The sequence below is a fragment of the Mytilus trossulus genome, chromosome 14 (genome assembly GCF_036588685.1).
Source record: "Mytilus trossulus isolate FHL-02 chromosome 14, PNRI_Mtr1.1.1.hap1, whole genome shotgun sequence".
Classification (NCBI taxonomy): domain Eukaryota; kingdom Metazoa; phylum Mollusca; class Bivalvia; order Mytilida; family Mytilidae; genus Mytilus; species Mytilus trossulus.
The window spans coordinates 16486431-16512183 of record NC_086386.1 but is presented as its reverse complement, the minus strand read 5'-3'; the positions used below and the strand labels follow the sequence as shown (position 1 = coordinate 16512183).

The window sequence follows — 25753 nt, the reverse complement described above, 5'->3', positions numbered from 1 at the left end:
TTAAATTGTGTGGTTTTCACAGTTTAATGTTTGAAATTGAAATGTAATATTAAACTCCTTTTTTAAGTAAACTCAAATTCAAACGTTTTTTTTATGCACTACATTGATTTATCCTGTGTAAAATTATTGTTTTTTCCTACTTCATTGATTTATGCTGTGTAAACTGTTTTTTCTTACAACATAATAGATTAATAGTTTTACAATGTGTAAAACCCCAAACTTACAGTGTCATCAGAATCTGGTAACATGACCTCATTACATGCCAGGTTGTAATCCCCTCGGTTCAATGTACATCCAACTGCTATCCTGTCAGCCAACACCTAAAACAAACAAGTCAAATTGTAACAGTTTTCTAAGAATAGTGAAAGTATAACATAAATAAAAATATTGTGAAATTGCTACTTTTCCACTTTTATCACTAAGTATATAATGAAAATTAAAATCAAATACTTATAGATTATCGTTGATCATCTCAACGAGATTGATTTTTTTTTGCTTGAGCTGGTACAGCGAAAGTGAGAAAAGCAATCGAGTTGAGATGACCAATGATAATCTATTTATCGCTATTTTACCTATGACGACGTTGTCAATTTCATTAGCAACACCACATGGCCTTAGTTTCTAGCGATAATTATTCCATCTCAAGCGAGAAGCATGATATGAAAATTATCACAAAAAAAGATCAAACGAAAAATGCACAAAATAGCGATTAAACAGTATTTTCTCCTAATAAACTTGTTTACCTTGAATAGTAAAGCTCTGTGTATATGTATCCCTGTCTTGATCTTGCCAATAGGTACTACATTAGATTTCATTTCATATCTAATCTGGCTGATTGGTAGTTCATAGCTGAAGTTGGCTAGTTCTCCCTTCTCTATTGGGCCACCCATATGGTCACTAACATATCTAAATATGGAAAATAAGGCTTTATGTACATAGCTTATAAAGCAATTTGTAACAAACTGAAAATAAAATTATTCATGTTTCAACAAAATTAAGAAAAATTAAAAAAAATCACTACACCTATGTTCTCTTTTTAATTTTTAAACCTCAAAGATAGAAATATTTTGAGTGAAAAGTATATTTTGTGTATTAATTTTGATAATCATGATTTGAGAATCTTAATTAAAGTGAAAAGCAGATCTAAACCTAGTACTTCATTCCTTTGTAATAAGGGTTGATAATGTATACTGGATAAAAATTAATTTACAACACAGTTATGAGCATCTGGTAATTATTAAGTCATTGTTCAGAAAAAGGGAGACAACTACAACAGATACTTACTGGGCCAATGCCACCACTTGTTCTCTGGTGGTCTGTAATGGTTGTATTTTCTCTGTGATCTCCTCCAGGTACTGACAAAGGTTTGAATCACATGGCATCTCAAATGGTTTATTGTCTGTGGTCGATTGATTCTCAGCCTCTCTCTGGAGCTGTGCCTGAATCTCTTCCTCTCTCTGCTTTTCTTCCTTTTCTTTCTGTGCTTTGGATTTCCTGTTATGAAATAGAGAGAGAATAACAGTTAGTTTTCATAACATTCCTACTGACATGGCCAAACCTTTCATTTTAACGACTGAATTGGGGATTTATATAAATATGAGATGTTTTCTGATAAAATATAATATGCAATTTAACCTATTTTGATTTTTTCAACCTTCTTCAGTTATTAGGTTTCTACTGTTTGTTAAATGTTTTCTTCACCCACATCATAATTTTTTCTCTCACTCATATTAAAAACATCAAACATCTACAGTAAGCATGCATATTTTTAATGTATTAAAAAAGAACAGTAACTCAACTCTGAAAATAGCATTATGACACAAAATTAAAAGGTTGAGCAACATTACAACATTGCTTAAACATAAACTAGCAACAATACAAATAAAAACAGGATATATTCTCACACAACATCTGGAGTTTAAAGTCATTATATTTTGTGTATCTTCAGACACTGATCCTCAATTATAAATATTTTAAATTATTTTCTTCATTTAGAGATTACTTGGGAGACATCAAATATTCTTTTTTATGAAAAAAATCCTCAAAATATTGCATAGTAGTAGGTACAGTGGTGTAAAGCATGACAGAAAAACAGCGATTGTTAATGTCAGTGTTTAAGTGTTACAACTGTAAAATGTTAGTCCATTTATCAGAATAAAAAGAATTTATAAAAAATCAATATTTTTTCTACAGATGCTGGTTCTTGATCGTGAAGATCAGCTTCTGTCCAAGTTTTATAACAATCCATGAAAATTTAATCACTAACTGTAAATTTTATCTTAAAAGGAAATTGGTACTATCAGCAAAATACTGAAAATCTTGCAAAAGTTGTAAAATAACTTGGATGGACCAACTTGAAAGGGAAAAGCTGAGACAGAAAAAGTTTTTTTAGACACCCGAAATGGACAATTGACTTGCTTACAAATCTGCTATTCTTTTATTTCACTCACATTGATTATATCTCAAAAACATTTTAATAATCAATATAAACAAACTAAGAACACATCTTCACAATTATTAATTTTAATATTAAAAAAAATCAAGTATTTTTTTACAAGGATTGATTGCTGTGTGCATAATATTCAGTGGCAAACACTTCAAGAACATTGTAAACAACTACAAAAGATAAAACAGACAAAAAAGTTATGATAGGCTAAAAAAGTAGTCAGAAAATTTTGACTGCCACTGTGAAATTATGGTTGTTGAATATGATAATAATTTTCCACCAAAAATTGATTTCTCAAGAGTTGTTGAAAGCCATTTTGAACCTGCTGAGTAAATGATCCTCTTCAAATGTTATCATTACATAAAGTACTTTTTTATTGTGTTGATACAATAATATGTAAAGCTGATTTCAAAACAGTTTATAAACTGACCAGAAATATATATATATACAGGTTACATGGGATTGTGCTTTTGTTCATTATGAGGATAGAGATAGGTGATGCAGTGATTTAGCTAGCGCTCGTCACTTTCGTATTTTACGAAAAGGTTTTCGAAATGACGAAAATATTTCATATCAATTTCGTCACTTAAATTTGGAAAGTGTTAAAGTATTTACACATCAAATTACTTGAATTCTACCTGTCTTTATGATTCTGACAAGTTTATGGCCCTCAGGTAATTAACGTTTACCAAAGGTGTTAAAAGTTGTGATGACAAGTAATCCGCTTATCGCCAATCAGATGGGTCACTAATCCCTTAATTATCATTATAAAACCTCATAAATGACCATCATAATAATCTATTTAAGTTAAATCAGTCAGTCAGCATTTCATTTTAATCATTTCTCACAGTTCAGTCGTATTTTCGTCATTTGAACAAAATTGATAAACTTCCCGGACATTTCAACTTTATTTAAATTTCAATATTTCCCTTAGGATTATAATTTGCAGTTTGCTTGTCGTAGTTTCGTCATTTCAACATATTTTCGTCATACTTTATATAAATATATTCATCAAAAACTTTCGACAACTTCGATTAAAAAGAATGAACTTTATTCAAAACGTAAATATTTTCACTTGCAAACAGGTGCTTCCTGTTCAATGCATTGCGCATGCGTAAAAGTTCGTAGATGAATCCGGTTTTATTCTAAAATTATTATTCAATTGTCACTTCCCGTTTTCATTTCATTTCGTTTAAAAATCGAAAGTAAACGTGATCTACAGTCATTAGAATTGTCCCATTAAGTATAGATGCAGATCCTTCTATCCAATATTAAAGAAATTGATTCCAAATAGATATTAAAACGTATTTTCAAGGATATAAATGATTGTGAAGTGAAAAAGTCGTTACAAGTTCATTTGTGCAGTGGTTAAAAATAAAGGCACCCAACTTTTGTTGATAAGGGGTGTGCCCTGAAAATAACTGAAGTGAAGTTTTGACCATATTACCAGATCCCTGTTCTTATCTTCATATCTTAGCATCACATCAGTCAATTCATTCAATATTGCAAATAACTGCCTACATTAGCAATCCTAAAGTCTTCAAAGATCCTAGACTAGTCCTTGAAGGACTTGGACATATATGTATAGCTAGTTTGATAAACATCCTAGATCCCTTGCTTTATAAAAAAATAAGGCTGATTTTTATCACGCGCAAAAGTGACTAAAGCCCTCAAAATCCTAGCTAAAACCCTGGGTGATGCCATAATTCAGAAAAGTCTATAACCTGACCAGAAATATACATATATAGGTTTATACATGGTAGTTTGCTTATTATGTTAGTTTCCATAAGAGATATTTATTAAGTTACACAGAAAGCAGAATACAAAGTTAACGTAAGTTTTTTTTAGAAATATCATGGAATAAATATATAGACTTCAGTTAGGAATTCTTTATACATTTAGCAGCATATAAGAGTCTTCTTTCTGAAGTTGATGCAACCAAATCACCCCTGTGCATAATATCTTGACAGCAATGAAGAATCAAAGTTTTTAAAAAGAAGACAATCAGAAATTCAGATGTCTCTAGAACACCTAATATTTTTTAAAACACATTTTATTTTATGAAATGTTAATATGCCAAGCTGACAAAAAACTTTTACTATAAAATTACATTTGGACAAAAGTACAACACTATTACACCATTAAACCATGCATACATCTTCCTTTAGGCTGTGTGAGAATACAATAAATCAGCAAAATACTTACGGTGGTGAAGGACTGCAAAAGGGAAAGAACTCTACAGTTAATAAAGACAGACAAGACAGTCTAGGTATATTGATAGCTATAGGTTCAAGTGAAGTCAAATTAAAAAGGTTAAAGTTGAAGAGGTTAGTAAGTTTGAAATAAAAACAGGGTAAAAACAAAGGCTTGGAGATTAGTTAAAAAATATGTAAAAAAAAAGAAAAGCATTGGCTAATCTAATATTCAAAAAGGGTAGCAACTCTCTTTTCACTTCATCAAAGCATGCTAACTGTTTTAAAAAATGTTAATGACTTTTCCTTCAAGTTTTTTTTTTTATGAAAGGAAAATAAGAAAAAGTCTGCATCATGACACTAAGAATGCAAAATGTGTACATTATTTTCTAAAAACCTAAAGAAATATAAAAAAAGCTATTCAAAATAAAAAAAATACATATTCTAATTTTTTGGGTCCAAATTAAAACTTTTCCTGTAGTATTAGTTTGAGGAGTAATGTTACTTGTTCTGACTTGTTAAGTTATTACATCTATAGGGTTACATATTACTGATTGTACCTTTCACCTGATCCTTTACGGCTGAATTAAAAACATCCAATTCATTAATATTTACAGAAAACTAATAGCAGCCCCTTCAAAAATAGTCTATTATAACTATGTAGTTTTATAAATTTGTCATACATAATAAGGGCAGATCAAGGAATTTTGAAAGGGGTGTAATTCAATAGAGGTGTTACTATACCACAGAGTGCAGCAAGGCTAGCAATTTTTTGGAAACTTTCTGCTAAAAAATCAATTTTTTTTTTTTTTAAAGTTAGAGTTAGGGCAATTCCCATTTTAGAATCTGAATCAATTACTATCAATGGCTTATTTATCAAGATAAAAACAAAAACATTACCATTACTATTGTTAAGATGTGGTACACAAATCAAGCTTTGATGCATGCTTTTACTAAAAATGCCTTATATTAGGTTCTAGAAATTTTTAATTTTTATATCGTGAATAATGTCTAAACCCAGGCCAACATAAAAGCTTCAAATTACATAGTTCAATCTTACACAGTTTACGGTTCTGGAAGGTAAGACTAATAAGAAATGACAGTCAAGCCATTTTAAAAACACTGTGATGTTCCTTACTATCAGAATATTGCTAGATTTGTAGTTTTTGTCAAGTGATGTCCCTTGAAAAATTGACAAACCTGACTTTTAATTGCAAGTATTCATTATCATTTTTTTTAAATTTGGATATAATAGGGATTTGGTATTGTTAAATAAGAATAATGAGGGTAATATTGTCTGACATTGATAAATGGGAAAGCTCTGAAGGTAATAAAAGTAGGAGATTCTGACCACTAGCCATTGATATATATGGGACATATAAGAAAATCAAAAAATAATTCTACATTTTACTTTAAACATTTTCCAAAAATGGTATGGTAGAATATATATTTCATGCTTCATGCAAAAGTGAAATTAATAAAATGCTATAACCAACATAAAGTAAATTCATTGATATGTTCATTATTATAGTATAAATTCTAAATTGTTTAAACAAGATAGCAATAACCAATCTATTAAAATGTATTTGTGTACTGTGCATTCTTTACATAAGTTTTTAACATTCTATTTCATATATTTGCTGTAGTTGTGTAAGCACTAATTCCTATGATCAGATTGACTACTTTCAGTGACATGTGCAGTATGTGTGTATACAAGGGAGATAATACATACGCCTTGGTTTCCCTGCCAGTACGGGATGATTTCCCAGATACACTGGTCTTAGAACTGTCTTTTGCCATTTCAGCATCTGCTTGTGACTGAGATTCCTTGGGTGCTGACCTACAATTTAAATAAATGGTTACCTAAACAAATCTTTTTATAGATGGTAATTTAAGACTCTAATGTGGGTATAATGGTTTTCCTTTGTGATCTCAGTTAAAGCAAATTTTTTTTTTAATCCAACCTTTTTTTTATGCTATCAAATATTTTTTCAGTTACATAAATCATTCTCTTTTGTGGTGAACTGACTGTTTTGATTTACATGAACACTATCATACTATGTAATATTTACTCTGGTTTAGCATTAACAAGAAGTACTGGTCGTTTGTCGTGTAGTTCCTGTTTACAGTAATCCTCCAGTGACAAGAACTGACTTCCAGGTCTCAACTGTCCAGCATCGTAAAATCCATCTAATATTATGTTTGTGGAACCTGTAAATATTTTTTTTTTATATATAACAATTAATAATAAATCCGATATATTTAACTCAAAGCTGCTGCTTACTAATGATACCCCTGCTTAACCTATTTGGTAAACAAGAAGTTGATAGGGATGCATGTGAAAAAAAAGTATGCCTACAGAAGTTCCAGAGAAAACATTACAAAATTTCTTATGTATCCATAATGTGAAGGAAAAGTATTTATTAATCAGGAAGTTGTTGAGTGATGAATTTGAAAATGTTTGGCACAATATACTGTTCTTACATGAAGCTTGAAACCAAAATTTCAAGTGACAAAATTAACATACATGGGTAGACGGATGTAATGACAGGTGGACAGAGGTAAACTAGTATAGACCCTACTTTGGAGCAGGGTAAAAAAAAGAACACAAAGTCTTGCTATTTATCCTAGATGTTGTGAAGATACCAATAACATAACCTTGTGTGATGATAAGTAACATAATCGCAACTTACTCAGGGCTCCAGTCAGTGAATATTTAGCTGATAAGTTACTGTTGAGTAAGTTCTGCAGTGCCACATCAGCAAAAGGATTTCTCCTGGTTCCTGATACCTGTATCTCTTGTAATACTGACATTCCTCTGAGAAAAAAAACAACTTTTGATAATAAACAATGTAAGATTTTTTTTCATTTCACAGACAAACTAAAATGAAATTTCTTCTTCAGGGCACACACTTCCCTAAACAAGAAAACAAAATTTTAAAATCCATTTATAGCATATCCTATGTGCAAAGAATGCAAAATTTATCTTATCCTTATAATGAATAGTCACTGAGGAAAATATGAAATACAACTTCAAAGTATAGAACTCAATTTGCCTAAAAATTTGAAGTAACTTAATTTTATCAATCTAAACTTCAGTAATAATAAAATTGTGACAAAAGTATTATATTGTTAACCTTTCTCCACTTACCCTAACTTGCAGACTTCTGAAGCAGTCTGTTCATCTACAGCACAAACAGCAATGGCCCAAGAGGAATTCCTTCTCACCTCATCATTCCCAGAATGTAACAGTGTTATCAAAAACTCAATACCTCCATTATTTCTGAACTGAAACAAAAAGACATTTGATTCATAAATATTCTATCAAAATCAAAGTTATCTCTCTTTAGACTATTGTGTGTTACGATTTACCAAACTGCATCAATGCAGCTTTGAAAAGTAATCTTGTTTCAAAAAGTGATTTAATAAAACTGTGTTCAAGTGGTTTCCATTTTATATATGGCATGAGTTAAAAGTGAAAATTCCTGTCTGTCATGATGCATTATAAAACTTTTTTTTCATAAATAGTCCTGTTTTATAAAATTGTGTAGTCGTATGGCAGATTTTACAATAAGAAGGAATTATTGTTTTTTTGTATCCATCAAAAAAGCAATTGCTGAAACTGTGAAACAGACAGTGTAATGGAGTAATGCAATATGTTATTGAATAAAATGTGTCTTTCTGAGTAAATAAAAATAAAAATTACTCTGTGTTTGTGTTTTTTGTTAGAATTAGAGGGTTTTCAATTTCAAAATATTGGACATGGAATAGACATCATGACCTACTTTACTGACATCCAGCTTATTTGGAGTGGAATTTTGAAGTATTATTTATAAGTTGAGCCTAATAACATGGACTTATATTTTAATAAAAAGTCTTCTTTTGTGTTTTAATCATAACTTTAAGGCAGATTTTTTTTGGTAAAGGCTAAAAAAGGTAATTTAATAATATTGTTGCTAACGTCACATCTTTTCCGTCCATTGTGGTATGTCACGATCGCAATTTTCTTGTTGGTTCTCAGACAGGCCATTGTAGTTATTTTTATCCCGGGTTTTATAAATAATTGAAAATAGCAATCATATTAAATTTGGATGACGTAAGGGGGTCAAAGGACTGGAGGAATCAATATCATTGGCTGTTTTATTTTTTGCGAACGTTACTGCTCGAGGTTTCCGTCCTAATCAGTGTCACGTGAGCAACATATATTCAGATCTGTAACTCTCCTGTATAGGAGTTACGATATCGCCCTTTGCAGAAATAGATTCGGAGTCAGTTCCTTCACATGATGGGGAAGCAAAGAAGGTCAGTTGTATGTAATATTGTTACAAGAGGACCTTAAATGTATTCCGTCCATCAAAAAGACGTTCGCAACAAAGCGTAATGTCATGATAGTAGATGTTGCTAATGTTACTATTACGAATTGGTTTCTTGTGTATTCATTTGATATATAAAGTACACCTACAAATGACATTCTGTATATTTAGAAATTCTAAACCAGACTGTACAATTTTATTACTCCAGGCATATATTAAACATCACTGTGTGCATACATTTTAACTTTTAAAGATGTTGTTGCTCATGTGACATGTCCAAATGTCGCTAACGTTACTCATTTTTGTCTCTGTCATGTTAGCAACATGAAAGTAGGAGACAGAACACAATACTGTAAAATCTGCCGTATGCTTTCACATACTCACAAACTTGCATGAAATGACAGTAAATAATACAAAATCCAGACAACTAAAATTGGATAATATAAGAACTTGGCTTTTTGTTTTAAAAAAAATAAATCCTTTTTTATAAGTTTTGACTAAGTCCTCCCTGGTACAAAAATAAGTGCTTGATACACCAAATCTAGCATTATGATTGGTTGCTTTTTGAATCTGATAACAATCATTGTATTCAAAACTGTACTTGCAGAAGCCACAAACCAACTCTCTCATGACACTTACATCAGATCTGGAGTCCACATCACATACAAAAGCTGCTACTGCTAAAGAACATTTCGACTGTACATTTGTATTCCTAAAATTAGAAAATATACATATCATAAACAACATGTGCCAAACACTGATAACTTGGAGAGGCCATGTTTATACAAAAAAATAATATTTGACTCTGTCATCAAGTGTAAAACATTATCACATAATCATTTTGACTATTTTGTGTGCATTTTTTTATGTTTAATGCTGACACCATTCTACTCTTTATCTAAAGCTTAATATTTATGCATGGTATAAACTAAGAAATAAAGTTTAACTTAGGCTCCAAAAGTTTGTCTACTGTATTCATGTTCTTTTAAAAGTTCCCTTCAATTGTTCATGCTCTGCAGCTTATGATTTTTAGGTCTGTTAATTTGTCAACAATATTCATGTTTTGGGCCTATTGACTGATACTCACTTTGATTTTAAAGGCTCTACAAGTTTGACAATGATATTCATGTTCTGAACCTTTTAACTGATTTTTTACTAAAATATTTTTATTCTAAACCTATCAACAGATACTCACTTAATTTTTAAAGGCTCTATAAGTTTGACTACAATATTTTAGTTCTGAGCCTATTGACTGATACTCACTTTGATTTTAAAGGCTCTATAAGTTTGACTACAATATTTTAGTTCTGAGCCTATTGACTGATACTCACTTTGATTTTAAAGGCTCTATAAGTTTGACTACAATATTTTTGTTCTGAGCATCACTCCTCAGTGCCTCCTCGGTGGCCATGTTAGTCAGACAACAGGCAGCATTAGCTACAGCCTCCTCTCTAGCATCAGCTAATGTATGGATTAAAGCATCAATGCCACCAAAATTACTGATATCACTGAAATACAAAAAGTAAAATACTGAATATCTTAAAATTTATCATTTCAGTAATTGGAAGTTGTTAATGATATCACACAATTTAAGCCTCCACTTGACAAAAGTTCTGACCTTAGTGGGTATAATAAAAATTCAATGTATTGTCAAATAGGATTTGACAGTCTGGCAGATCTAAACATAACTTGTACAGTACAACTACACAGTGTAGAAAATATTGATCATTCCTTTTCACATGTAACAAAAAAACAAACAAATAACTAATGCTCTACAATTATAATAAAAATAAAAATATAGTCATAAAGAAAGTGGAAGGCCTGAAAATATCAAACATGTTACATGTCAACATTATGTCAATTTGTATACAGTTATACCTTTTTATAACAAGAGTGCACAAACTGAAATGTCTCGCCTTCTTTACTAATCATTGATATTATGTTGATAGTCCTAAGTATAAACCTTTATTACAACTGTCACATAAACTTAACATTAACCAAGATAGCTAAACAAAGACCAATGAACCATGAAAATGAGGTCAAAGTCAAATGAACCATGCCAGGCAGACATGTATAGCTAACAATGCTTCCATGCAACAAATATAGTTGACCTATTATTTGAAGATTTAGAAAAATAGACTTAAACACAAAAACTTAACACTGTGCAATAAACCGTGAAATTGAGGTCATGGTCAAATAAAACCTGTGGGACTGACATTTAGATCACAATATATTTAAGTACACCAAATATAGTTGACCTTTGGCAAATAATATTAGATAAAAAGACCAAAACTTAAAAAATTTGATCTCTGAACCATGAAAAGGTCAAGATGACATCTGCCCGCTAGACATGTACACCTTACAAGCATTCCATACAACAAATATAGTAGACCTATTGCATTAAGTATGAGAAAAACAGATCAAAACTCAAAAACTTAACTATAACCACTGAACCATGAAAATGAGGTCAAGGTCAGGTGACACCTGCCAGTTGGACATGTACACCTTACAGTCCTTCCATACACTAAATATACTAGCCCTATTACTTATAGTATTTGAGATATGGACTTGACCACCAAAACTTAACCTTGTTCACTGATCCATGAAATGAGGTCGAGGTCAAGTGAAAATTGTCTGACAGCATGAGGACCTTGCAAGGTACACACATACCAAATATAGTTATCCTAATACTTATAATAAGAGAGAATTCAACATTACAAAAATTCTGAACTATTTATTCAAGTGGTTACTGAACCATGAAAATGAGGTCAAGGACATTGGACATGTGACTGACGGAAAATTTGTAACATGAGGCATCTATATACAAAATATGAAGCATCCAGGTCTTTCACCTTCTAAAATATAAACCTTTAAAAAAGTGAGCTAACACCGCTGCCGCCGCCGTAGCCGCCGGATCACTCCCTATGTCAAGCTTTCTGCAACAAAAGTTGCAGGCTCGACAAAAAGCACGTGGGATGAAGAATTCCACACTAAGTGGATATAATATGAAAATATTGATAATTTATTATGTTAAATTCTTTCTTGGTAGTGGAAGGGAGTTTACATTTTGTCTCATGCTGCCTTATTTTATGACTGCTGATGAATACTCCAGTCTATATTAACATGACATGGGTACACTACTTACTGACAATTAGTACTGTTATTGGCAGTCAGATTAGCTAGTGCTAAGGAAGCTGCTTCTTTAACATCGCCATTGTCTGAATTCAGTAACTTTACCAATGGCTGAACACCCTCTGAAAAATAAAACAGTCATCTTAGATCAAAGTCATGAATTTTCCCCAAGAGTTCAGTATTTTTTTTATTTTACTTTTTGATAGATATACATAGATGACTTAATGTTAAGGAACACATTATGAATTAAATATACTCAGTAAATGAATGTTTCCATTCATTTCATAAAACTTTAAAAAGTATCTATTTTGAACACATTAAATGGACTACAAGTCAAGCCTATCATTGGTTCTTATCCCTAGCGTGACTTCTTTAAAAGGACAAGCTCTTCCAGGTATCATGAAGGTGATTCACAGATGAACTGCTTAGCTCGTTTAACTTTGTTCAATGGGGACAAAAATTCTATAGAGTGCACTGAATCCACTTAAATTGGAATAACGAAAAAACAATTATAACAAAGCTATTTTTAGGATGCATAGTTATCATCATTGCCCATCCAATTTTACTCACCCCACTCTCGTATGGAGTCTTTAGTCAGCAGATTCTCTGACATAATACCCAGAGCCTGAGCTGCCAATCTTATCTTACTCACCCCACTATTGTATTGAGTCTTTAGTGAGCAAATTCTCTGACATAATACCCAGAGCCTGAGCTGCCAATCTTATCTTACTCACCCCACTCTCGTATTGAGTCTTTAGTCAGCAGATTCTCTGACATAATACCCAGAGCCTGAGCTGCCAATCTTATCTTACTCACCCCACTCTCTTATTGAGTCTTTAGTCAGCAGATTCTCTGACATAATACCCAGAGCCTGAGCTGCCAATCTTATTTTACTCACCCACCTCTCGTATTGAGTCTTTAGTGAGCAGATTCTCTGACATAATACCCAGAGCCTGAGCTGCCAATCTTATCTTACTCACCCCACTCTCGTATTGAGTCTTTAGTGAGCAGATTCTCTGACATAATACCCAGAGCCTGAGCTGCCAATCTTATCTTACTCACCCCACTCTCGTATTGAGTCTTTAGTCAGCAGATTCTCTGACATAATACACAGAGCCTGAGCTGCCAATCTTACCTTACTCACCCCACTCTGGTATTGAGTCTTTAGTCAGCAGATTCTCTGACATAATACCCAGAGCCTGAGCTGCCAATCTTATTTTACTCACCCCACTCTCGTATTGAGTCTTTAGTCAGCAGATTCTCTGACATAATACCCAGAGCCTGAGCTGCCAATCTTATTTTACTCACCCCACTCTCGTATTGAGTCTTTAGTCAGCAGATTCTCTGACATAGTCCAGAGCCTGTGCTGCCAATCTTATCTTACTCACCCCACTCTCGTATTGAGTCTTTAGTCAGCAGATTCTCTGACATAATACCCAGAGCCTGAGCTGCCAATCTTATCTTACTCACCCCACTCTCGTATTGAGTCTTTAGTCAGCAGATTCTCTGACATAATACACAGAGCCTGAGCTGCCAATCTTATTTTACTCACCCCACTCTCGTATTGAGTCTTTAGTGAACAGATTCTCTGACATAATACCCAGAGCCTGAGCTGCCAATCTTATCTTACTCACCCCACTCTCGTATTGAGTCTTTAGTCAGCAGATTCTCTGACATAATACACAGAGCCTGAGCTGCCAATCTTATTTTACTCACCCCACTCTCGTATTGAGTCTTTAGTCAGCAGATTCTCTGACATAATACCCAGAGCCTGAGCTGCCAATCTTATTTTACTCACCCCACTCTCGTATTGAGTCTTTAGTCAGCAGATTCTCTGACATAGTCCAGAGCCTGTGCTGCCAATCTTATCTTACTCACCCCACTCTCGTATTGAGTCTTTAGTCAGCAGATTCTCTGACATAATACCCAGAGCCTGAGCTGCCAATCTTATCTTACTCACCCCACTCTCGTATTGAGTCTTTAGTCAGCAGATTCTCTGACATAATACCCAGAGCCTGAGCTGCCAATCTTATCTTACTCACCCCACTCTCTTATTGAGTCTTTAGTCAGCAGATTCTCTGACATAATACCCAGAGCCTGAGCTGCCAATCTTATTTTACTCACCCACCTCTCGTATTGAGTCTTTAGTGAGCAGATTCTCTGACATAATACCCAGAGCCTGAGCTGCCAATCTTATCTTACTCACCCCACTCTCGTATTGAGTCTTTAGTGAGCAGATTCTCTGACATAATACCCAGAGCCTGAGCTGCCAATCTTATCTTACTCACCCCACTCTCGTATTGAGTCTTTAGTCAGCAGATTCTCTGACATAATACACAGAGCCTGAGCTGCCAATCTTACCTTACTCACCCCACTCTGGTATTGAGTCTTTAGTCAGCAGATTCTCTGACATAATACCCAGAGCCTGAGCTGCCAATCTTATTTTACTCACCCCACTCTCGTATTGAGTCTTTAGTCAACAGATTCTCTGACATAATACCCAGAGCCTGAGCTGCCAATCTTATTTTACTCACCCCACTCTCGTATTGAGTCTTTAGTCAGCAGATTCTCTGACATAGTCCAGAGCCTGTGCTGCCAATCTTATCTTACTCACCCCACTCTCGTATTGAGTCTTTAGTCAGCAGATTCTCTGACATAATACCCAGAGCCTGAGCTGCCAATCTTATCTTACTCACCCCACTCTCGTATTGAGTCTTTAGTCAGCAGATTCTCTGACATAATACCCAGAGCCTGAGCTGCCAATCTTATTTTACTCACCCCACTCTCGTATGGAGTCTTTAGTGAACAGATTCTCTGACATAATACCCAGAGCCTGAGCTGCCAATCTTACCTTACTCACCCCACTCTCGTATTGAGTCTTTAGTCAGCAGATTCTCTGACATAATACACAGAGCCTGAGCTGCCAATCTTATCTTACTCACCCCACTCTCGTATTGAGTCTTTAGTCAGCAGATTCTCTGACATAATACACAGAGCCTGAGCTGCCAATCTTATCTTACTCACCCCACTCTCGTATTGAGTCTTTAGTCAGCAGATTCTCTGACATAATACACAGAGCCTGAGCTGCCAATCTTATTTTACTCACCCCACTCTCGTATTGAGTCTTTAGTCAGCAGATTCTCTGACATAATACCCAGAGCCTGAGCTGCCAATCTTATCTTACTCACCCCACTCTCGTATTGAGTCTTTAGTCAGCAGATTCTCTGACATAATACCCAGAGCCTGAGCTGCCAATCTTATTTTACTCACCCCACTCTCGTATTGAGTCTTTAGTGAACAGATTCTCTGACATAATACCCAGAGCCTGAGCTGCCAATCTTATCTTACTCACCCCACTCTCGTTTTGAGTCTTTAGTGAGCAGATTCTCTGACATAATACCCAGAGCCTGAGCTGCCAATCTTATCTTACTCACCCCACTCTCGTATTGAGTCTTTAGTGAGCAGATTCTCTTACATAATACCCAGAGCCTGAGCTGCCAATCTTATCTTACTCACCCCACTCTCGTATTGAGTCTTTAGTCAACAGATTCTCTGACATAATACCCAGAGCCTGAGCTGCCAATCTTATCTTACTCACCCCACTCTCGTATTGAGTCTTTAGTGAGCAGATTCTCTTACATAATACCCAGAGCCTGAGCTGCCAATCTTATCTTACTCACCCCACTCTCGTATTGAGTCTTTAGTCAGCAGATTCTCTGACATAATACCCAGAGCCTGAGCTGCAGCTGTTTGAACTTCAGCAGACTCATGAGCCAGTAAGTGGATCAACATCTTCTCTGCTTCTTGTTCATGCAGAATCTTTCTGTTTTCAGCTAAAAATATAATGAGGATAAATTTAGCAATGATGATGGTAGAAACCATTCAGAAAAATTAAGACAGTTTCTTGATGATTCTATAATTTGGTCATACATTTTATTTATGTTGTCTTTAACTATTTGCTTGTTTTGTTTCACTTCAACTGCTTTCAATCTTTTTTAATGGAACTATATGAATAAAATCAAAGGATTCTGATAACTGGCAAAAGTTCAAAACAAGAGGAGCGAAACACCTTAAACAACTTACCACTCCTGGCTGATCTAGCTATTGCTTTAGCTGCACACATTTTAACATCAGGTAGGGTAGGTATGATGGCCTCTCCTGGTACGGACTCCTCTTTTTCTTCTGAGGACTTTTTACCTGAAACAAAAAGAATGCATTCAGTATCAGGGTTTATCCTTTTTATATCCTCCATAGTCAAAGACAAAAAGGACACCTTGATAAGCCTATCACTATGGAAATATATCATTTACAATTTTGTTTTTATGATATACTATTAATTACAGATGAGAAAACCGATGTGTTTATTTTTACAAAGGGATTGGGGACTTTTTTTAAGTCTTCAGTTTCTACATGAAGATGAAATATTCATATATGCTAAGAAAATATGACCAAAAAAGACCTGAACAGATAATTGTAAGTTCTTCATTTAAAACTTAAAGCAAAATACACTATTAGCAAATGCATCCATGTGATCAAAATTGTGCAACTATAAAAATCCAGCAAAATAAAGTGTGGTTGCCATAAAACAAACATTTGCCAAGAGCCACTATGCAAATAGCCACCAAATATTTTCATCTTTTAACAAAAAGTGTGAAAATTGCCACAGCTCACACCAAAGGAACAAACTCATATTTATAAATCAAAACATTCCAGCTTAGCTCTTATTTCTGATTTTGTTGGTTGATATGGTAATATCAGCTATAAACTAAATATGCAAATTTGTTAAATGCCGTTATTTTGTCCTAACTAGAAGCAAGATTTGAATGAACTCTTTCTGCTGAAAGAGGGCAATGTTAAACATATTCAATATATGAATTAAAGATGTCAATTAAATTAAAATTAGAAAGAGACTGAGATTAAATATATATAAAGAAAAGTGGTGCATAAAAATTCAACAAAATTACAGTGCAATAATTCAAAGAAAAACTGAAAATAACATAAGGTGAAAAGTCAGAGAAAATAAAATTGTTTTTTTTTGTGCATTAAAGATTTAATCAGTTAATTTTGGAAGTAATGGTCTTCTGATTGGCGGACGTCATTTTGTTTTTTCAGCTCATAGACAGAATTTTGTCATGTGACCAAGACATCATCAAGGTTTTTTCATGATTTACTACGGTTTAAAATGGAATTGAGAATTAAATTATAAGAAATGACTAATATTTGTTCTGCCTGTTGCAAATGATTAAAGATAACTTTATTTTGCTTTGTTAAAACAAAAATTAACTGAATTTGTTTAAAGAATTTATGCTTTTTTTATTTAAGAAAATATAAATAGGATCAGATACCAAACCCATGTATACTCTCCATACTCAAGGTAACAGCAAAACAAAATTAGATATAAGTTATAACTCCAATATAATATTTTGTAAAATTGGATTTGTTGCTATACATTTTTGATTTTCCTTTTTTTAAAGAATACATAAATTTTTAATAGATGTCATATTGCTATCAACCCGACACTAACAACAATCAATTTAAGCAACTATTGTAAAGCACAATTCAATTTTCAATCAAATAAAATATATCTCTGCATTTGTTCTATGTCACAAATATAATAACAACATATAATCTCTTGAGGTTTTATGTTAAAAGATACCCTATGTTTCTAGTTAAAGTGAATGAAAGTAAAGACTGTTTTCTACTGGTGTTGAAGGCATATTGATATATATATATATAAAGTATATAAAGTATATAAGCATGGTGCTGTTTCCTGCATATAAAAGTCTAGGGTACTTTGTTTACCTCTGCTAGTTTTACCCCCTAAAGTCAAATATAAATCTTTGTTAAAATATTGCTATCATAACTAGCATGCAAACATTTAAAGCAAGACCTACTCTTTTTCTCTATTTACTGTGAATTAATTTATTTTCACAGGTTATCAATTTTCTAGAATTTAGAACAAATTGTAATTTAGTGCTTTTGACAAATACTGGCTACATGAAAATTTGATATTTCTTTGAAAACTTGAATTGTTGACTCAAAATTCAATAATCCACAGTATTAAAGTTTGTAAACATTTGTAAACAATGTTTAAATATCACTGAGACTGCCATATCTCTTTATCATTCCAGTTATGCTACTTAATGCCATAATGCAATTTCTGAGTGTGCAGTTGTTCCAATGGTATGATAAAACATTTGGCTTGATTATTTACTTATCTTAATGCATTGAACAAATATCAAATATTGCATTAGAAATTAAAATAAAGGTTAAACAATGGACATCATCTTCTCATTTTATTTTCACTGCAACAGTGATGTAAATATGCAGCTGAATAATTAAAATATTAGCAGGAACATGGAAAAACAAGCAAATACATCAAAACAACAGTTTCATTCAATAAACCACAATTTCATACATGCATAGCAGCATGCATTTATATATAAGTATGAAGTTTTAACTGATATGGTGTTAATACAAATCATGCATATTCATACAATTGCAACAATATGGACATACAATAGTGACAGACATGCCAACATTTGCCTTATTGATATAAGATGGAAAAGCTTTTGACAACACAATATTGAATTTTCATGTCAATTCAGGGCAAATCTCTTAGACATAACTCATGATGAAGCCTACCATCTTTAGCACTCTTTTTAGCTGCCCTTGACCCTCCTTTCTCTGCCTTTCCTCCCTTTCCACCTCCACCCTTGGCCTCCTCCTCTGGTGGAGGTTGATCTGTTATCAGAGCAACAAGTCTCTTTAGTGTGCCAGTCTCTTTTACTAACTGTAAAAATAAAATATCCTTTTTCTAAAATTTCTAGGACAATTTCAACTAAAAACTTATCATATCCAAACTATATTGCTTTATTCAAATAATTGAATTTAAATTTGTCAGATATATCATAACTGAGAGATAACAAACCTATTCAAAATTGTAATGGTACATACTATGAAGACTTTCTGACTAGAAAAGTTTAGTGACGAGACACAAAAAGCAATAAAACTGAATGAAGTACCTGCCACAACACACAGATACTTCTACTATGTGTATTTGATCCCTTTAATCTCTGGTCAGACCATACAACAAACAGAGGAGATACCCTGGACAAATTTAAACAGTTTGTTTGATGAGTTGTTCACAATAAAACAATATCTGATACTGGTGTCTCCACGGTATCTAACATGTAAGAATTAATGTATTGTAAACACTAGAACTATCTCAATTCTCAAGTGTCATAAATTCTATTTTAGATATTGTTCAGTCAAAATATGGTTAATAAAGTACAAAAATATAACCTTATTAGGACCTGTATTATGACCTGTGACCTCATTTACCACTATAAAAGTATCAATATCTCAAGGTTTTATTTTTTTAGTTTTTCAAATACAATTTAATGTAAAAGAGATAAAGCATGATGAGTAAGACAGGAATCTGGTTGATATGAGGCTATGACAGCATTTCAAAATATTGATGTTAACACTGTATATTGGGTACATTTTAATAGTTCAAACCTATTTAAATTATCCAGTTTGTACAGGTTTTTTTTCAAATTCAGTCTTTAGAATTAAGTATATATTATTTCTTGACAGCCAAGTAGATAATGTCAATCATTTATCATAATTTTTAAAGATAAAACCAAAAATTAAGGAGGACGGATGTGTTTCCTGTATCTTCATCTAATATAATATTTCGGTGCAACTTTAAAAATAAAAATATACATCTTGTTGCCCTTGTAGAAATCTTTAAACATGAGCGTTTACAACATGTTTTAGTTTTTTGTTTTTATGAAAGTGAAATTTTACAGTGCAAAGAAATTATAAACTTTTTCTGTTTTTTATGAAAAGGAAATTTATAAGTGCAAAGAAATGATCACATCATCAATCTTCTTCACACTAAAGTTTTGAACTACAAGAATTTATTGTTTATTTATTTTAAGGTCATAGATCAAACAATTTCTATTAACTTGATATTTACAACATTTAGAACAGGCTATTATCTAATCATTTCTGCATTTGAAACCAGACAAACAAAGTTTCTAATACATGTACTTTATCATTGCTTTACCAATGTATATTAATTTTGATTCCAATAAAATAAATTTAACTCTTTGAGCTTAGGGTTGTTCTATCAAAAAGTGAAGGTACTTTGAAAATTTACCATATTGATAGGCAATTAAAGAAGAACACCCACTTTTAGAAGAGATTTTGAAGTGCCTTTCCTTGGTCCTATATAGATTTTTATTTTTAAAAAAAAGCCCTAAAGAAAATAACCTAATATCATATTTATTTTTCGTTACAAAATTATATGCTGGTTAAACCAATTTCTGATTACAAAATCCCACCTCTAAGCTTTCATGGTCTTCTAACAGGTTGGCTAGAACCATTACAGCCATAACATGCAAATCGTTCCATTCAGGGTGGGCTACAAAGTCTACCAGTTTAGACATAGATTCTAATTCTCTCAAAGCACCTCGGTTGTCAGCTGTCAAAAGAAATAACGATGTGCATCAAATATATATATATCAAATAAATAATTTTTTTATTCAAATCAGATTGATACCTTCTGTATGAATGTTAAGATGTAAATATTTTATTATATACTTTGATAATAGGATCTTGGTTGATTATCTCTTAGATGTCAGTTGAAAAAATGTATAACACAAATTCCAGCCTTGTCAACTCATGAATCTTGACTCAAAAAGTTTAGTTCAAATTGTACGTTTTGTATTATCTACACAAGTTTCATCAGCAGTATAATTCATAATGAGAGATTACACTTTTATTACTTATCAAAAAGATAGTATGCTTAGTTTGTTTTACTGTTAATTATATAAGAGTTTCAATTGGAATTCAGTACTACAATAGAATCCAAACTCTAAGTACATATCATAGTTCCAATATCTAATCATAGATGTAATACCCTTCTATGATCTAATAGTGCTGTATGTTTAAATATTTTCAACATCCATATGTAAATAAGTTCTATTTCATAATTAAACAGCTGAAAATGACATCATAATAAAGAATATAAATATGCATAAGTGACAAAAACTCTGCGAAGAAATGCGAGAAGAAATGTTGCATAATATCACAGTTAAAATGCCACACCAGTTACGTAAATGTAAATAATGCAAAGGGAACTGCTAAAGTAATTGAATCAGACATTTACACTGTTTTCACATTCTTCAATTAAGATTAGATTTTCAGGAAATGTAAGTTTTAATGTTATCTTTGATTACAATATATGATATCATACTTGGGACTAAACAAGACTGATAATTTATAATGTTTAACCATGCAATCAGAGATCTTATTTTGCTGAAAGTTCTAGTTATTTGCCAGCATACATGCAAAATTCTAAGGATTAATCTTAATTCCTAAAATTTTACCAATTTTCTTAAGTTTAACAAAATTCTTAGAAAAATGCCAATTTTCCCAAGGTTTATGGTAGAATTTATTCATATTGTTCAGTATTTAGTTGTCAGTGTGTGTTCTGTTGACTTTTGTTATCTTTCAGTCATTTTCTTTTGGAGCCATGAATTGTCTTTTTCCCACCTGTGATATTTTTCATTGTCTCTTTGATATCTCATACACCCTTCAAATTACGTCAGGCAATCCCTTTCCAAAACAAAATTTCTTTTATAAAAATAACAAAAAATTTATGTAAATGATCTACTGTATTTGTTAATTTGACAAAACTATTTCCTTTGCAGAATTACTAATAAAAATATTTGTGAATTGTATCTTTTTGATAAATCACTAGCTTACTTATAAATGTTAAAAATTACAATATTTTAAGTTCTTAAAATATTATGAGTATGAATTAAGTTTGATATATTGCAGTATATATCCCCCTCTTTATCTTAATGGACCTTATTACAGAATGGAGGGTTGTAAATAACAAATCAACTTCTCTAAACAGATAAAAGAAGGATCCCTATAATAGCCAGTTAGAATATTTATGAGATTCCTCTCATATTAACATTTTTCAAATATAATTTAATGATTGCATGGCTTTAATATAGGCCATCATTGTTGAACAAAATAGGTACTTTTAAACGATCTTAATCTTTATGAATTTTAAAATTTGTGTTTTAATGACATTGGTTAATTTGAAGGTATGATGTTAGGTTACATTATGATTCCGTTTAGTCTATGCCATATCTTTTTGAGTCCATTTGATTCATTATATCTACATAACAGGTGCCCCCTATAATTCTGATGGTCTGTACCGTCCTTCCTGAATAAGAGTCTCTACATTCTTGAGAAATTTGATAACTTTATTAGTCATTTATCAGATGTAATGATGTGCTCTGGATTCTATGGTTTCATGAGGATTTTGTTGTTCAAAACAAGTAAAACTTGGTCATTCATAAGACATTAAATTTTGAACAAAACTGGTCCTATCAATAAAAACAGATTAAAAAAGTTAATGGATTGAAGAATACACTAAAAAAAATAACATTACTGTTCATTATTTAGAAAGCTTAGAACACACCATAAAACATCCATTAAGACAAGAAGGTTTAATGCTGCTAACCATTAACTTTAAAAAAAAAAAAAAAAACTTGTAGTAAAATGACATATATTGAAACAGAATGTATACTAAGACCACTTTATTTTTATGAGATTTGTTTTTCAAATAAAACCAGTCACACCTGAGCATGAAGTTTGAACTTGATACTACGATTTTGCCTACTTTTGTCAATTCTTTTCTACCTGAAAATCTTACAAGAGCTTTTTTTTAATTCTTAAAACTCGACTTTTACTGGATAATAAAATTGAGAATGGAAATGGGGAACGTGTCAAAGAGACAACAACCCGACCAAATAAAAAAACAACAGCAGAAGGTCACCAACAGGTCTTCAATGTAGCGAGAAATTCCCGCACCCAGAGGCGTCCTTCAACTAGCCCCTAAACAAATATATACCAGTTCAGTGATAATTTCCAAATTGTACACAAGAAACTAAAATTAAAATAATACAAGACTAACAAATATACATTTGTATACGTATATGTAGTAAACATTAATTAATGTAAAGTACAGAACACTCGGTTAAGATTATTCCATTAAATCTGTATGTATATATGCTTATTAGACCGTTGGTTTCCCTGTTTGAATGGTTTTACACTAGTAATTTATTTTTTAGGGCCCTTTATAGCATGCTGTTCTGTGTGAGCCAAGGCTCCAGGCTGAAGGCTGTACCTTGACCTATAATGGTTTACTTTTATAAATTGTGACTTGGATAGACAGTTTTCACATTGGCACTCATACCACATCTTCCTGTATCTATTTGTAGGAAACAAGGTTATATGCACTGAGACATAATACTATCTGTAAAAGTCATACTCGAAACTGACATGAAATAACAATACCACTATTACATAATTCAATCAGCTAAAAACAAAATAAAAAGTGAAACTCTTAAAGTTTAATGTTCCAACTACTATAATGAGGGAATATTTTGAGAGAAAATCATATGCTTAATAATTTACAAATGTTGTCTGAGGTTTAAAACTGCCTCATTGGTTTGTTAATTATCCCAGAAGTTGTCAGAACTAATTACTTTTACATCACAGTTATATAATAAACACTTTATCTTTTAAAATCGTTTTTCCATATTTTCCCCAGAAAAGTATGATAAGGACAAAATAATGTGGCTTGTAATAAAAGTAAAAGTTTTTCAAAAGAATGGATACTTTGAAGTTTGATATAAGATGAAAACCGGGAAAATAAATAAAAATATCAAACATCAAGAATAAATGTATTTCCAGCTTTTAAAGGCTTCACACTAATTTATGAATTTTTTAGTATATATAATATGTTATAATCTTCTAACAGTTATAATTAAGAAAACACAAACCACCTTTCAATAAAAAATAAATAATCAAAATATGTATCAATCAATGATATAAAACAAGCTAAAAATAATTTTCAACTATTTATTTAATTCTTCAATGACAATGCTTTAGAGCAAATTTCTAATTGTTCACATAGGATGCTACACCTCCTGCGGTAAGTTTGTTCATATTCAAGACAGGTACAAATTGAGCAATATTATAAAGCTGCTGCAACAAATGAAATATTTTAAAGGAGTACAAACTCTTTAATGAGGTCAAGGTCAAATGAAACCTGTCAGGTGCATGTGCTTCATACAGATATGCTTATATTGAAACCTATCTACAGTTGCACAAAAACGAGACAATCTGTTCTTTGTACATGATAGGTGAAATTTGTTTGATACATAGGTTGTTTGTGTTAGAGGAGTATATACTGTGTGACATATGTCGTGTGGCACTTTACATTTAGCCTCCCTTTTTGTGGAGTGAAATAAACAGAAAATGTGTCATAATATATATGATTGTATTACCGTCTTGTGATGCCCTGTCTAATGCCAGTAGAGCTAACTTCTGTATGATGGAAAACTCTGACTTCAGTAATTCTAACATGGGAGATAATCCATCACAATCTTTGATTGCTGCCCTTGTCTGGTAGTCCTGTCAAAACAAAAATGTAATTGATATTTCATGAACTGAAAAAAAATTAATCTGAAAAAGGAGAACATCTTTCCCTGCATCCAGTAATGGATAAAGCAAACATTTCTTATTCTGATTGCTTGAACATTTTACAACTCTTTTAACCTACAAATCTGTCAATTACAAAAGTTACCTGTATATGGTGTTAACAAGTAATTATTTAAGTTTTAAGAAAAAAGTTTCAATTAAGATATTATCTTAAGTTGCCAGTATCAATAAAGGATCAGGTGCTGGCACCCTTTCGAACCAACGACTTGGTTTAATACCACAAAAGCATACCAAAAGAAGTTGTGCCAAAGTTTCAATAGCATTTTTCTGTACATCAGGATCGGATGAGCTCAGACATTTAACCAATGGTTCTATTCCATTATTCTCAAATATCACTGCTTTACTGCTGAACTCTATTGCCATCTGTGATAAACCAAGGGCACAGAACTCATGTACAACAGTGTCCTCTGCAAAATATCAATTGTGAAGCATTAGCCAAAACATATCTTGAATAAAAAAAGTTTTCAAACAGGTATTTCCCACTTTCATTCAAATCCAATTGGTATATAGACAAATGCTAATTTATTTAATTACAGATTACTCTAAGTTTTCTATTTGTGTTTGAGCTACTTTAATAAATTGTTGTTGTTATTCCAAAACTGAAGTTTTAGCTAGTAGATTAAGAAGGATTTGAATGCTTGTAAAAATCTTTGACTTGAAAGCACTAACATCTTAGTGAAAAGGGACTTGAATGCTTGTAAAAATCTTTGATTAAAAGGAGCCAACATCTTAGCGAAAAAATCAATCATTTGAATATGTTCCACATGCAGCTGTCAAAGTTTTTAAAATGAAAATAAACAAAATTGATAACAATGCGAGCTGGAATATGTCTGCAAACAAAGATTTCAAAGGTGAAACAAAAGATTTTACAAATGATGGATGTATATGCAACTAGTGATAAACTTCCAAATGGCAGATTTTCAACTCAAGGCTTTATGGGGACATGGAATTTCAAAATTCCAAGAATGTCAGAATTGATGTGGATAAGAAACTGGTGATATAACATGTAAATTCATAAGCAATTAGCACGTAGACAATTAAGGCTTTGAAAATTGCATGACTTTTTTCAATTTAAA

At 32.2% G+C, this 25753-nt stretch overlaps 1 protein-coding gene across 3 annotated transcripts in view; it reads right to left on the bottom strand.

Moving 5' to 3' along the window:
- The window catches only part of LOC134696666 (armadillo repeat-containing protein 3-like), a 34126-nt gene that overhangs the window by 1153 nt on the left and 7220 nt on the right, over positions 1–25753 (bottom strand). The window contains exons 6-23 of one of the 3 annotated variants that reach the window (XM_063558584.1): positions 24909–25084; positions 24464–24590; positions 20435–20574; positions 18729–18876; positions 17886–17903; positions 16167–16280; positions 15764–15916; positions 12097–12205; positions 10283–10459; positions 9591–9663; positions 7790–7926; positions 7332–7456; positions 6711–6849; positions 6371–6478; positions 5199–5219; positions 1285–1494; positions 744–906; positions 225–320 (exon numbers count right to left, since the gene is read on the bottom strand). In XM_063558584.1, coding sequence (XP_063414654.1) covers positions 225–320; positions 744–906; positions 1285–1494; positions 5199–5219; positions 6371–6478; positions 6711–6849; positions 7332–7456; positions 7790–7926; positions 9591–9663; positions 10283–10459; positions 12097–12205; positions 15764–15916; positions 16167–16280; positions 17886–17903; positions 18729–18876; positions 20435–20574; positions 24464–24590; positions 24909–25084 — 2234 coding nt within the window. The remainder of the gene's footprint in view (positions 1–224; positions 321–743; positions 907–1284; positions 1495–5198; positions 5220–6370; positions 6479–6710; positions 6850–7331; positions 7457–7789; positions 7927–9590; positions 9664–10282; positions 10460–12096; positions 12206–15763; positions 15917–16166; positions 16281–17885; positions 17904–18728; positions 18877–20434; positions 20575–24463; positions 24591–24908; positions 25085–25753) is intronic. The other 2 variants (XM_063558586.1, XM_063558585.1) reach the window with 2 other exon arrangements.